This window comes from Gymnodraco acuticeps, unplaced genomic scaffold (assembly GCF_902827175.1).
Source record: "Gymnodraco acuticeps unplaced genomic scaffold, fGymAcu1.1, whole genome shotgun sequence".
Taxonomy (NCBI): Eukaryota; Metazoa; Chordata; class Actinopteri; order Perciformes; family Bathydraconidae; genus Gymnodraco; species Gymnodraco acuticeps.
This window is the reverse complement of record NW_022989942.1, coordinates 1,774,600-1,788,497: the sequence shown is the minus strand read 5'-3', so window position 1 is coordinate 1,788,497 and position 13,898 is coordinate 1,774,600. Positions and strand designations below refer to the sequence as shown.

At 38.9% G+C, this 13,898-nt stretch overlaps 1 protein-coding gene across 1 annotated transcript in view; it reads right to left on the bottom strand.

Moving 5' to 3' along the window:
• Window positions 1–7,286, bottom strand: part of ap1m3 (adaptor related protein complex 1 subunit mu 3) — a 50,681-nt gene extending 43,395 nt beyond the window's left edge. The window contains exon 1 of the mRNA XM_034210153.1: window positions 7,065–7,286. Within this exon, the coding sequence (XP_034066044.1) occupies window positions 7,065–7,106 (42 nt within the window). The 5' untranslated portion in view covers window positions 7,107–7,286. The remainder of the gene's footprint in view (window positions 1–7,064) is intronic.
• Window positions 7,287–13,898: the final 6,612 nt, after the last annotated feature.

The window sequence follows — 13,898 nt, the reverse complement described above, 5'->3', positions numbered from 1 at the left end:
ATGAGGTGAGGAGGGAAAGTGCAGAGCCTGAAACTCCAAGTTTTTGGAGAGTGCGAAGGAGGATCTGATGATTCACCGTGTCCAATGCAGCAGACAGGTCCAACAGGATGATGACAGAGGAGAGGGATGCAGTTTTGGCAGTGTGCAGTTCCTCCGTGACAGCAATGAGAGCAGTTTCTGTGGAGTGACCTGCCTTGAAACCAGACTGGTGCGGATCCAGAAGGTTGTTCTGATTGAGATAACAGGAGAGTTGTTTAAAGACAGCGCGTTCAAGTGATTTAGACAGGAATGGGAGGAGAGAGACAGGCCTGTAGTTTATAACATCAGACGGGTTGAGAGTGGGTTTCTTTAGGAGAGGGTTTACTCTTGCCTCCTTGAGACTGTTTGGAAAGTGACCAGAAGTTAGAGAAGTGTTGATGAAATGGGTGAGAAACGGTAGAATATCAGGAGCGATAGTCTGAAGGAGGTTTGAAGGGATAGGGTCCAGAGGACAGGTGGTAGGGCGGGCAGAGGTAATGAGGGTAAGAACCTCACTTGGAGAGAGAGGGGAAAAGGAGGTAAGTGTGTTGGTGGAAGGAGGGTCTGGTGACCCAGCGGTGAGTAAAGGTGAGTCAGAAAAAGAAGAGCGAATATCATCAACCTTTTTTTCAAAGTGGGTAACAAAGTCGCTTGACAGAAGTGAGGAGGGGGGAGGAGCTTTTGGAGGGTCCAAGAGGGTGGAGAAGATGGAAAATAGTTTTTTAGGATTGGAATAGGAAGATTGGATCTTATCTTGAAAGAAAGTGCTTTTTGCCTGAGAGATCGAAGCAGAGAAAGAGGAGAGGAGAGCTTGATAGGTTAGGAGGTCGTCACAGTGTTTGGATTTCCACCATTTCCGCTCTGCTGCCCTAAGGACGGTTCTATTAGCACGCAGTGCATCATTTAGCCAGGGAGCAGGAGGGGACTGACGAGCCTGCCGAGATGTGAGAGGACAGAGCGAGTCCAGAGTGGATGAGAGAGTAGAGAGGAGAGTTTCTGCAGCAGAGTTTGGAGGCAGGAGTTGGAACGAGTCAGAGGAAGGGAGGGCTGAGAGCACCGACGAGGCAAAGGTAGAGGGGGAGAGGGAGCGAAGGTTACGGCGGACAAGTGCAGGATGAGAAGAGATTAGTTTGTTATGTTTGGAAAGGGGTAGAGAGAATGAAATGAAGAAGTGATCGGATGTGTGGAGCGGGTTTACAGAGAGGTTAGAAGTAGCGCAGTTCCTTGAGAATATGAGATCAAGGACATTGCCAGCTTTATGAGTCGGTGGGGACGGAGACAGTGAGAAAGCAAAGGCGGTTAACAGAGATGTTAGTTCGTCTATCTTCCCCGTCTGGAGGTTGAAGTCTCCGAGAAGTACAGCGGGAGGGCCAGTTTCAGGGATGTGTGAGAGGAGATTATCTAATTCCTCCAAGAAGTCCCCCAAGGCGCCTGGTGGACGGTAGAGAACAACAATGGTTAGCTGTATAGGATGGGTTACTGTGACGGCATGGAATTCAAAGGTGGAAGGAGTGAAGTTAGGTAGCTTGAAGAGGGAAAAGCTCCATTTGGGAGAGAGCAGGAGACCAGTGCCACCTCGTCTGCCAGTTGGTCTGGGTGTATGGGAGAAGGAATATGCAGTGGAGAGAGCTGCTGGGGTGGATATGTTGGATGGAGTAATCCAGGTCTCAGTGAGAGCAAGGAAATCCAGAGACTGCAGGGAGGCGTAGCCAGAGATGAAGTCAGCCTTAGGAACAGCTGACTGGCAGTTCCACAGGCCACCAGAAACTAGATGTTGGATCTCAGTGGAGCATGTGGGATAGACGAGAGCAGGCCGGTTATATCGATTACGAGATACACGGGGCCAGTGATAATTGCGAGAAGACACATGAACAGGAATGGAGAAAATACACATGATTATAACATGAGGGGCTAAACCAAATAAAATGAAACAAAAGAAAAAAACACCAGCGATACTTAGCTCAATCAAAGTAGGATTTGCCTCCTCTTTGCCTCCCGCGTGACTCCCACAGGACTCTAATGTCTTTGCCAGTCTTTGACTCCCACAGGACTCTAATGTCTTTGCCAGTTTTTGACTCCCACAGGACTCTAATGTCTTTGTCAGTCTTAGCCTGTCTGACGCTGCAGCTGACGCTCCAGGAAAGTGCTACCTAAAATGGACACCTGATTGCTGAGTTCTCACAGCTGTGGGGCAACGTCCTTTTAATTAGTTAACTCTCTGCAGCTGGTGGCCCTCAAAAGGAAATCTAGACTGGCTTCGTCCTGATGTGTTATTGTCTTTTAAGTCAATTACATTAAACCCTAAGTTATAAAGTTCTGAGTTTAACCCTTAATACAGTTACACCTACTCAATAAAGCTCTTAGTATTCTACAAATGTTTAAATCAAAGTTAACCCTAGTAGTCAGTTAGATCACTTTTAAGGTTTCAGTCAAATGACTTTTCCCAAGTTTGTGCCTGACAGATGCTGTAGCGGTTTTGAGTTTTTAAAAACACAATTCCAGTCAGATCAACTACAGAGCATTGATACAGAGTACACACACTGAAACAGAGAAGTCTACAAACACAGTGTTACTCACACAATTCTAGAAGTCTCCAGTAGCTTTCTTGTCAAAAACTAGTTGCACACATATATATATATAGTTTGAATAGTTATTATTTTACCTTTAAGTTGTTAAGGTTATTTGAAAGTCAACATATCATTGTGATGTCACGTTGGTTTGAATGTGTGTCGGTTACACTTAGTTTGAAAAAGAAAAACATCAGATAGTGTTGAATATTCAGCAGAGGCAGAGTACATCAAACAGAACACCTCACACAAGCAATTAGCATATTTCATGCCCCAAAGCAGAGTGCAGCTACTTCATAATCCAGGTCTCATTCAATTCTACTGTGAGAAGGCACGATAATGTCTGATAACAACATTTCTGGGAAGTTGTGATGGCATTTACAAATACTTGCTAAATCAATTCAATCACATTTCCATAAATACATGATTTATATTTGGCATGTTTCTTAAACAGGTTGAAATAACAATAGGTTAGCATAGATACAGCTTTAATATAAAACATATTCTAGCAGAAATAACACATTTAAAGAGGTAGAAGGGAAATAGGACTCATATATAGGATATAGGCAATGAAGATAGTTAAAAAGTAAAAGGATGTATACTGTAGGCTACTGATGATACCTTGTTTAAAATTGCATTTTCTACATCAGAATATCATACTGAGGTTATCCATTTCCGATAAAACTGTGAGTCTATTTTTGTTGGTAACTGGAATGTTTATAAAAACAACAACAGCATATTTTTCCTTAAAACAACTGGTGGCCTTAAAAGTCCCAGAGGGATTCTCATTTCATGCATTTTTTTTATTGGGACACACAAGGTAATCAGTGACTTTTCACAATGTGTGAAATCAATAGGAACCACTCGCTCTGACGTCTAAATGCAAATAGCAACCTCACTGGAGTGTATCGCTGAAAGGCAAACAGGAACACCCAAAATCCTACAACTCTATTTTCAGGACGTTTGGAGAAAAATTTCAACACAAACCTTAAAGCATGACTCTATCACCACTGTGAGAGAAACCTCACAAAAGGATAATTGTGATGACACTTTAGAGTGACGAGGCTGTTAACTGTACAGCTCACTTGTAGATGAAATAATGGCACATTGAAGGCTGTAAAAAGGGCTAGTGAATTGGTCCATTAATTGCAACCAGTTAACATTGTGCATGCTCACAGTGCTTATTTTTCTGAACAGCTAAAGGTTTGTTGTTGCTTAAGGCTACCAATTCAACAAGAGTCAACACACAGGCAAGCTGGCAGCTCTGTAAGGCACAGCGGTGCATTGAGCTCACAGCGATGATGTTAAATTGCTGTCTTTCAGTTGATAGTTATGTTTACCATGTTCATCATGTAAGCTTAGCATTTAAGCATGGTCATATTTACTTATAAACAGAGGGAACTAATAAGGCTGATTTAAATGCTATAGGTATTCGGTCGTAAATCAAAGTATAGGACAATTTTAACATTTGGCTTTAGGGTGAAGCTCAAATACAAGTCAAAAGATCAGCAAGTCATGAGGATGTATCTGATGGGCATCAAAAATGTAGTTACAGTTGTTGTTGTTCTTGTTGTTGTTGTTGTTGTTGTGATATTTCAGTCTGTACTAAAGTGGCAGCCACCTAAAAAGTGAGGAGCAAAACTGACTGAAAATATAGATAACTCTCATACATTTACACTTTAATGTGGATGAATGTGCACTGATCAAAAACTAAACACAAAATGGGAAACTATAGCAGCTATAGCTCTTTTGGAAGCACTGTTGTAAAACCTTACACTTTTATGCTTCTAGCTAATTAAATGTGCTGCTATTTCAACCAAAACTTCAGTCCGGACAAATAATGCCGTGCTGATTTCAATAGCGTGACATTTCAGTCTACACAGTGGGTCCCAGCAGCCAGCAGTGTGTGGTCTAGTGCCCAGGAGCTACAACTTGAGACATGAGGGTGGGGGGGCAAAAGGGCAGAGAAGGACACTGGCTTCTGTAGTAGCTGTGTGTTTTCAACTGTGTCTAGGAATGTGTGTACTGGAATGACATGTCTGTCTAGTTTTTGTTGTTATCCACGATGAGTTAAAACACCAGTTACAGAGGAGAAAGGACCCCCTCCTGGTCAGGAAAGAGGGGGGGGGGGAGAGATTAAAGGTGAAGAGATTCTGAGTTTCCCCAGGGCAGAGACAGATAGATAGGGAGAGAACAAGCCTTTAATCTGTACAATAAGACATCCAGGCTATGAGGGACTGATCCTTGTTCTTGATGTGTATTGTCAAGCATATAAGACTTCTTCAGCAATTCCTTTTCTAGCCCTCAAATGAATTAACCCTGTGAGGTTCAGATATCAAAATACATTAAAGTAAGAAGTAGTAATATTCTGTGTCTTCTTTTATTTATCCTATGCTAGAGTGCATGTAAATAAAACTCCAAGGCATTAAGAGATTCATTAGAAATGTATTTCATAAACAATTTGTAGATACTGCTAGTGATTTGAGGATTACTTAATTAGTAAATAATAAAATAATCCTCAAATGATTGGTCAATAACTTTCCTAATTAAAGGAGACCTATCATGCTATATTTGAATAATATAACCTCTCATTCCCCTGATTGGTGGACAGTTGGCCATATAGGCGGAGCTCCTCGTCACTGACGTCACACTATTTTCAAATCTGTATCAGTCTGTATCAGATCCGTTGTAGCCCCGTTTTTAGAGATTTGGGTATAGAGGAAAAGAGAGAGGGTTGTGTTTTCTGACACTTGGTGAGTTCCCTGACACACCGGGGAGACATATTCATGTATAAAAGACGTACAAAAGTGCATTTTGCATGATAGGTCCCCTTTAATTGTTTGGGCTATAAAGGCCACACAATAGATACATGTGCTCAAAAAGTATCAATTTTAGGTTTTAAAAATTGCTTCCGGGTTGAATGACCAACAATTAAAAAATATTCAGTTTACAATGATATTCAATCTAAAGCAATGATTAATTTACCAATCGATCAACTGCTAAATTGACTGGATCATAACTTAAACTCTAGAAAATGAAGCAGAAGTGCCTTAATGAGCTCATACAGAAAAGGTGGAATCTGGGTGATACAAATCTGCTGAAATATATTCCTTCTAAAAACATCTCAAACCTGTTAAATAGCAATAACTAACTCTTAACTTGATAAATCCACAACAAGTAGAGCTTAAAGTATTTTTATAATTTGTATTATTTGTATACTTTATACAAAGCTTATTTATATAGGAACGTCACTGGTGTTACGTGTTACCAGGAAGAAGAGTAACACCAGTGATGGTAACACCAGTGACAATTTGGAGAAAACACTACCATTTTAACAAAATTGCTGCCATGTGTCAGACCAAATGTGGCTTCAGTCAATATCAAAATCGTTTAACTCTTCAATACAATACATTTTCCCATTCAAATGTTCACCCCTAGGGCTATGCAATGAGTAACACTAATGACAGACTTGAAAGACGCACGTAACATTTGAAGATAAAATGACACCTTTAACAAACAAAGTAAGAAGTATCTGACTTTCCTTATGTCTTTGTCCACTGCTCTGCCTCAAATGATCTCTTGTTACAGGAGGCACTTCAGAGACAGTACATTATTTCAAAAATAAAAGCGTTTTGTGTAGCAGTAACACCAATGACGTAATTTTGGGTGACTGACATTTATTGGATATTATTAATAATAATTTGCTTTTTTTTTTACCATTTCAGTGTTATATTTAATGTATGTAATGTTATGTAAATATGAATGAGATTTATTTATTGAAAAAAAAATGTTTAAATGAAAACTATAGGCTCCACCTCCATGTATGATCAAAGTAACAAGGCAGTTCCTTGAACTTGGCATTTTAAATAAATTGCAATTTATGTATAAAACTATTTTTTTATTTGGTACCATTGCAAAGACAATCTCTTTTTATTCAACATATATAATGAATGTGAGTATTAGGTCAACGTCATGTATTTTGGTGTCTGCAAAAGTAAGTGACAGTACTTCCACCTTTTCTGTAGAATGACCAAATATCAACCTCATGTCCAGACCAGGTCCACTCCAGACACAAACAAAACACTATCCTATTAACTAAGGAAAGCCACATTGATTAGATAAGATATAAAAGAAAGAAATACAGTTTTAAACTTTGAAATAGGCCACAACACGTAGGCTACAATGAAGGCTGCATCGCTGCACAAGAACAAGCCCGTCTGAACACATAACACTGTTGAACGGGTTTGACCAGTTGAGCCTCTTCCTGACTGCTCTGTTTGGGTGCATACAGTCTCTGAGTTTAAGAATACCTAAGCAGGAAATGTCAAATTAAGTATACAGGCATATAATGTACACAATGATGCAAATATCCTTACATTTCTGGACTTTTTATAAGCGTACCTACTCTTGTCTTGCAGCAGGTGCTTCCTTGACAACCCTAGTGTGAACTTCGCCAACAACAAGTCGCCACAAACTTACCTTTCCCTTCAGGTCGAGGATAAATATCGCCGACGCCGACATCTTGGTGGATAGAGAATAATCCTCGAGAGCAGGAACTAGTCTAGATAATATGTAGGTCTACTGTAAAATATGGGTCACTTAAAGGGAGTAGTATTCGCTCCCATCATCCTGCTTCATCCTCTCCTCCACTCCCTTCAGTCTGCGTTTCACTGCAACTCGCTGCTTTTCCGGAGCGGAGCGTCAAGCTACATGTACTGACATAAATATAACTTCCGGCGTTAAGTGAGTTGTTTTTTTCTAAATTCACCCACTATGACCAGTACAGTTGTACACAAATACAATTTGATTATATATTTCTTCCATTAGCCACATTTACGGGGAGGGGCGTGGAGATATTGTTCCTTTTAGTCTACATGTTTATTATTTCACAGCCATAGACAGGCTTATGTAGGCTACAGTTTAGATCAGGAGTGTCAAACTCAATTTCATCGCGGGCTACATTCGCATAAAGTTTGCACTCAAAGGGCCAGTTGTAACTATATAATATATAAAAAATTATGTATTATATTACATTATTGACTCTGAATTGGATTATTATCGGATAGGATAATAACTTAGTTATTAACTACGTCTGAAAGGCAGCAGAAGTCCAGGGCAAATAATTGCAAGTCTCTTCAGTGCGCATGTCACAAAATGAGATGCATTGTGGGACATGTAGTTTATGGGCAACCTGCTTCTGTAGAGTGGCATGTAACCATATAATACAGTTGTTCTCGATTGCTAACACACTAAAATTATACATAAAGCACAATTATTTTAACTGACACTCAAAGAGCAAAACATCGGCTCAAATCTCCAAAACTCTAAACACGTTTTTAGCTTTTCACACAATTTGCAAATCAACATGGCACTTTTTGCAAACCACTGCACACGTTTCTCCACGTAAGACACAGGAATCTGACATAAAGTCACATGTTAGCAGGTTTAAAACACTGATATTCAAAATGCCTCACACATGGACCAATGATCAAGAAACACGTTCCACCTGACCAAACACCTGATAGCATAATTGTTGGCTCATCAATCGATGTTAGTACAGGGGGAAAAAACACAGGTGAGTACTTTCTTACAGTAACAATGGAAGAAAGTTGCAAGAGGAAGAGGAAGAGCTGCGCTGAGAGTGAGAGGAGGAGGAGGAGGAGGAGGAGGAGGAGGAGGAGGAGGAGGAGGAGGAGGAGGAGGAGGAGGAGGAGGAGGAGGAGGAGGAGGAGGAGGAGGAGGTGGGTGAGAGTGAGAGGTGGGTGAGAGTGAGAGGGGGAAGAATGAGAGGTAGAGGTAGAGCTGGAGGGAGAGGACGTGGACAAAGAAGAATACTCTCTAATGAAATGAAATGTTATCAACCATGGTTTGACGATGAGAGAGGCTGGACAGAGGGTTCAGCCTAATCTAAGCCGGTTACTCTGTAATTCGGACACTTAGACTTGAAAACAGGTTAGTTACCAGTTTGTAGCTCTGCGTAATTCATGATATATCAGTGCTTATATCTGTTGTGTGAAACGTATTTACTTCATTACTGTAATTGAATTGTTGGCATGTTGCATACTATAACTGTACAAAAATCCTGCACAATGTACTGTGGTAAACTTACTTTTATGCAACACAGACACTGACCAACCACTATATCTTTGTTGTTTATCTGAAGGACAGAGAAACAAAGAGGTGCAGGTGGAAGGCTAAGGATTTCCAATGAGGCACAGGAAGCAGCAGTTACAAACTTGGTTTTGGCAAACAATGCATCACACTTAGAGAGATCCGAAGCATAGTAACTATGTGCTGAGATGCATGTTGCACAATGTTGTTTTTTAATAAAATATGATTTTTTTCAACAACTCATTTGTATTTCTTCATTTACTGTATTTCTGTAAACTCAAGCAATCTTTCTCTGCAGAAACCTCTATGTACAGAGCATAGCCCATAACAGATGAGAGTGCTTTAGAGTATGCTCAGCAGTGTGTAGTTGGGTGGTCAAACAATCTAGTATTATGAATGAAGTGTGTTATATTTGGTGCAAAAGTTTGCATTTGGTAAGTGTTTATTTAGTTTTGAGTGCAGTTCTTCACTTAGCAGGAGAAATTAGGTGTTTTGCACTTTGGGTGTGTGGTTTTGTGAATTGTGTTTAGTGTTCTGAGAAACTGTGCAATTTAAAAAAAAACGTGTGTTAGCAATCGAGAAAAACTGTAAACGTATTATATTCCTTGCAAGCTCTTGCGGGGCCACATAAAATGAAGTCGCGGGCCGGATTTGGCCCCGGGCCTTGAGTTTGAGACCCCTGGTTTAGATACTGTGGTAGATAGTAGGTTAAACGAAACGCATGTTCAGTTTATAAACACAATGCATTGTAATAAATTACAGTTTTTCTCGATTGCTAACACACTAAAATTATACATAAAGCACAATTATTTTAACTGACACTCAAAGAGCAAAACATCGGCTCAAATCTCCAAAACTCTAAACACGTTTTCAGCTTTTCACACAATTTGCAAATCAACATGGCACTTTTTGCAAACCACTGCACACGTTTCTCCACGTAAGACACAGGAATCTGACATAAAGTCACGTGTTAGCAGGTTTAAAACACTGATATTCAAAATGCCTCACACATGGACCAATGATCAAGAAACACGTTCCACCTGACCAAACACCTGGTAGCATAATTGTTGGCTCATCAATCAGGATGTTAGCACTATAAAAAAGACCACAGGTGAGTACTTTCTTAGAGCAACAATGGAAGCCAACATGGAAGCAAGAGGAAGAGGAAGAGGAAGAGGTGGGGTGAGGTGAGGTGAGAGTGAGAGGAGGAAGAATGAGAGGTAGAGGTAGAGCTGGAGGGAGAGGACGTGGACAAAGAAGAATACTCTCTAATGAAATGAAATGTTATCAACCATGGTTTGACGATGAGAGAGGCTGGACAGAGGGTTCAGCCTAATCTAAGCCGATTTACTGTCGCCTCTGTAATCCGGACACTGAGACTTGAAAACAGGTTAGTTCCCAGTTTTTAGCTCTGCATAATTCATGATATATCAGTGCTTATATCTGTTGTGTGAAACGTATTTACTTCATTACTTTAATTTAATTGTTGACATGTTGCATACTATAACTGTACACACATCCTGCACAATGTACTGTGGTAGACTTACTTTTATGCAACACAGCAACCCAGTCTCATGGCATTTCGTGTTCACCAACACGATTTTTAATCTATTGATTCGTGTTCACCAACACGATTTGCCCCTTTTTTTCGTGTTGCACAGCACGATTTGAAAAGTTATGTATTTCTACTGGTAATGTGTTTCGTGCCTGCAGCACGTCTTTTTCTCCGGTCGGGTCGTGGAAGACCGGAAGCTGTGTGGTTCATAAAAACATGTTCTTACTCAATATCAAGCCACAATTATTGCTTTTATTTTAAATCGTATAATTTCGGACTTTTGTCGCTGTCTGTGAGGAAAATAAATGGGGCTCAGAGCCTCAGGATACTGAAATCTGTATTTTTTTAAATCTTTTTTTCCTTCTAATTTGTTATTCTTTTCAAAATAACACACTGTTATTTACTCACCAATAACACACAATTATCCTTGCTTTTATTTATTGGTTTAATTCCATAATCTCGGGCTTTTTTTGGCGTCCGTCAGGAACTGAACTTCAAAATAAAAGTAACCGGAAACAGACGTAGGCATTTTGAGCGATTACCCAGGATCCTCAGCTATAGTTTTAAGCTCGCTGATTGGGTGTTTGAGCCGCAATGCATGCTGGGATTTGGTGTTTATATGATATGAAATCCGGAAAACATTTTAAAATAATAAAATAATACCTAATTCCGAGTGCTCTTGCTTTTCTCTTTGAAAGTCATCACATAACGGCATTGTAATACACGGTTCGGATGCATTACATATTACAGATCTGCCGTAGTTCTTTATTTATAGAGCCCTGATGAGAAGACCTTTGGAAAAACTGAAGAAATGCCACCGAAACTGAATACTTGACGTGGATCATAAATATATCAACAATTAAAGAACATCTTCAATTCCTCTTCACACAATACGTCTCCTTGCAGTGTCAACACTAATTCGGCTGACTTTTACATTTGATCTAATTCAAAGATAGGTTATATTTACACCATAACGGTGCACAGCTGATATAAAAGGACTTGTAGTTTTTAAAGATATTACTGATTTTCTTTGAATGTAAGAATGTAAATACTGAGTCTGAAATAGTATAGCAATATGCTGTAAAATTATGTGAAAGCATGAATAAAACTACAAATCTTCAGATGTTGTACATACATAAGTGTCTATACACTAATAATATAAAGTTAGTATGGCTGTGTGTACCTTGTGTGCACCTCCTAGTGGTTAAAGCACGTTATTGAATTCATGTTTTTATGTTATATTTGATTAAAAAAATATTAAGAGTACATACTTTCATAGGGGAAAAGTAGAAATATAGAAATATAGAATATAAAAAATCAAGAAGATACTATAAGTGATCTCTACAATAAAACAGTTTAGTGCAGGATGTACAAAGATATTAATAGGAGGAGGTGCAAAACAGAAAAACGAATTAACCTTTATTTAAACGTTAAATAATATTTTAGATTAAGGTCTTCTCTTAAAAAAAACTTTGGGGGTATCTATCTACAGATACATATTAAGCCTGACAAAGTACTTAACGTCTAATATATTGCTTTCCTGAAATGTTAACTTTGTTGAAGCACTTATTTTAACTGATATTATACATATGAATTATACTCTTATGTATGTAGATAGTATAAGAAATGTGCAGAATATGACAGTTTAATGGTGGATGTACACACATATTGATAGATGTCTTGTAATGCACTGTTGAGGAACCTGTGACCCAAGTTTTTCATTCATTGCATAACTACACCGTAGTTGTGTATATGATATGTCAATAAACCTTTGAAAATCTTGAAAGGGATGTGCAAAATGGCCATAATATACAGTCTTTAATTAACTATTAGTAGAGAATAACGTGTAATAAATATACTTTATTACTCGTTTCCATTCATGTCAATTGCAGATACATGTTTAGTCTTCTCAAGCACCAACTATCAAATATCTCTCCTGATTGTTGGCACTTGACAATCACCTTCCCTGAATTTTACTCAGGTGCAACTAAAGTCTGATTTAAGGGTTGTTTATATTTCACATAATTAATCAGAATCTGCAAAGTAACTCAAATAAGTGTAGTGGAGTAAAAAATACCAGGTTAACCTCTGAATTGTAGTGGAGTAGAATTACAAAGTAACAATGAGCTGTCATGTGGGTATATATTAATGCTGCGCATTATGGACACAAGCGATTTTCACCCATTTATTAATTATATGTTTTACATTTGATAACACCAATGTGTTTAATACTGGCAACTTCTAATTGTGGGAAAAACGAAAACGTTCAGTAGAGACGTCCCATAGAACATTTTGCGAAACACAATAGCCAGCATGTGTAGTTCTGGGGGGGCGTTCGATTCCAGTTTTGGATAGTCTGGCGTGGTTTAGTTCCATTTCACACAGCTGTTTGACGCTCTGCGTAACCTTACGGGGACTGTAGTCCTAAACGATAGCTGGGGATTATGGGTAGTGTAGTGTCTTCGGCCATCCTAAACTCAGAAATGTTGACAATCGCAATGATGCTCGAAATGTCCCTTATAGGCCTACGTCTGTTTCCGGTTATTTTTATTTTGAAATTCAGTTCCTGACAGACGCCAAAAAAGCCAGAGATTATGGAATTAAACCAATAAATAGAAGCAAGGATAATTGTGTGTTATTGGTGAGTAAATAACAGTGTGTTATTTTTGAAAAGAATAACAAATTAGAAGGAAAATAAAAGCAATAATTGTGGCTTGATATTGAGTAAGAACATGTTTTTATGAACCACACAGCTTCCGGTCTTCCACGACCCGACCGGAGAAAAAGACGTGCTGCAGGCACGAAACACATTACCAGTAGAAATACATTGCTTTTCAAATCGTGCTGTGCAACACGAAAAAAAGGGGGAAATCGTGTTGGTGAACACGAATCAATAGATTAAAAATCGTGTTGGTGAACACGAAATGCCATGAGACTGGGTTGAACACAGACACTGACCAACCACTATGTCTTTGTTGTTTATCTGAAGGACTGAGAAACAAAGAGGTGGAAGGCTAAGGATTTTCTGAGGCACAGGAAGCAGCAGTTACAAACTGGGTTTTGGCAAACAATGCATCACACTTAGAGAGATCCGAAGCATAGTAACTATGTGCTGAGATGTATGTTGCACAATGTTGTTTTTTAATAAAATATGATTTTTTTCAACAACTCATCTGTATTTCTTCATTTACTGTATTTCTGTAAACTCAAGCAATCTTTCTCTGCAGAAACCTCTATGTACAGAGCACAGCCCATAACAGATGAGAGTGCTTTAGATTATGCTCAGCAGTGTGTTGGGTGGTCAAACTATCTAGTATTAAGAATGAAGTGTGTTATATTTGTTGCTAAAGTTTGCATTTGGTAAGTATTTATGTAGTTTTGAGTGCAGTTCTTCACTTAGCAGGAGAAATTAGGTGTTTTGCACTTTGGGTGTGTGGTTTTGTGTTACAAACTGGGTCAGCCAACCTACACCTATTCAATGTAATTGTATGCAAATATAGGCCTCCTTTCATTTGTCTGTATCTTTAAAGTAACTCATACGAAATGAAATAGTGGAGTAAAAAAAAGCTTTTGTAGCAGTAGAATAAGTAGCAAGTGAAGTTTGGTAAACAATTCTGAACTTTTATTTTGAAGGCAGGATAAGTATT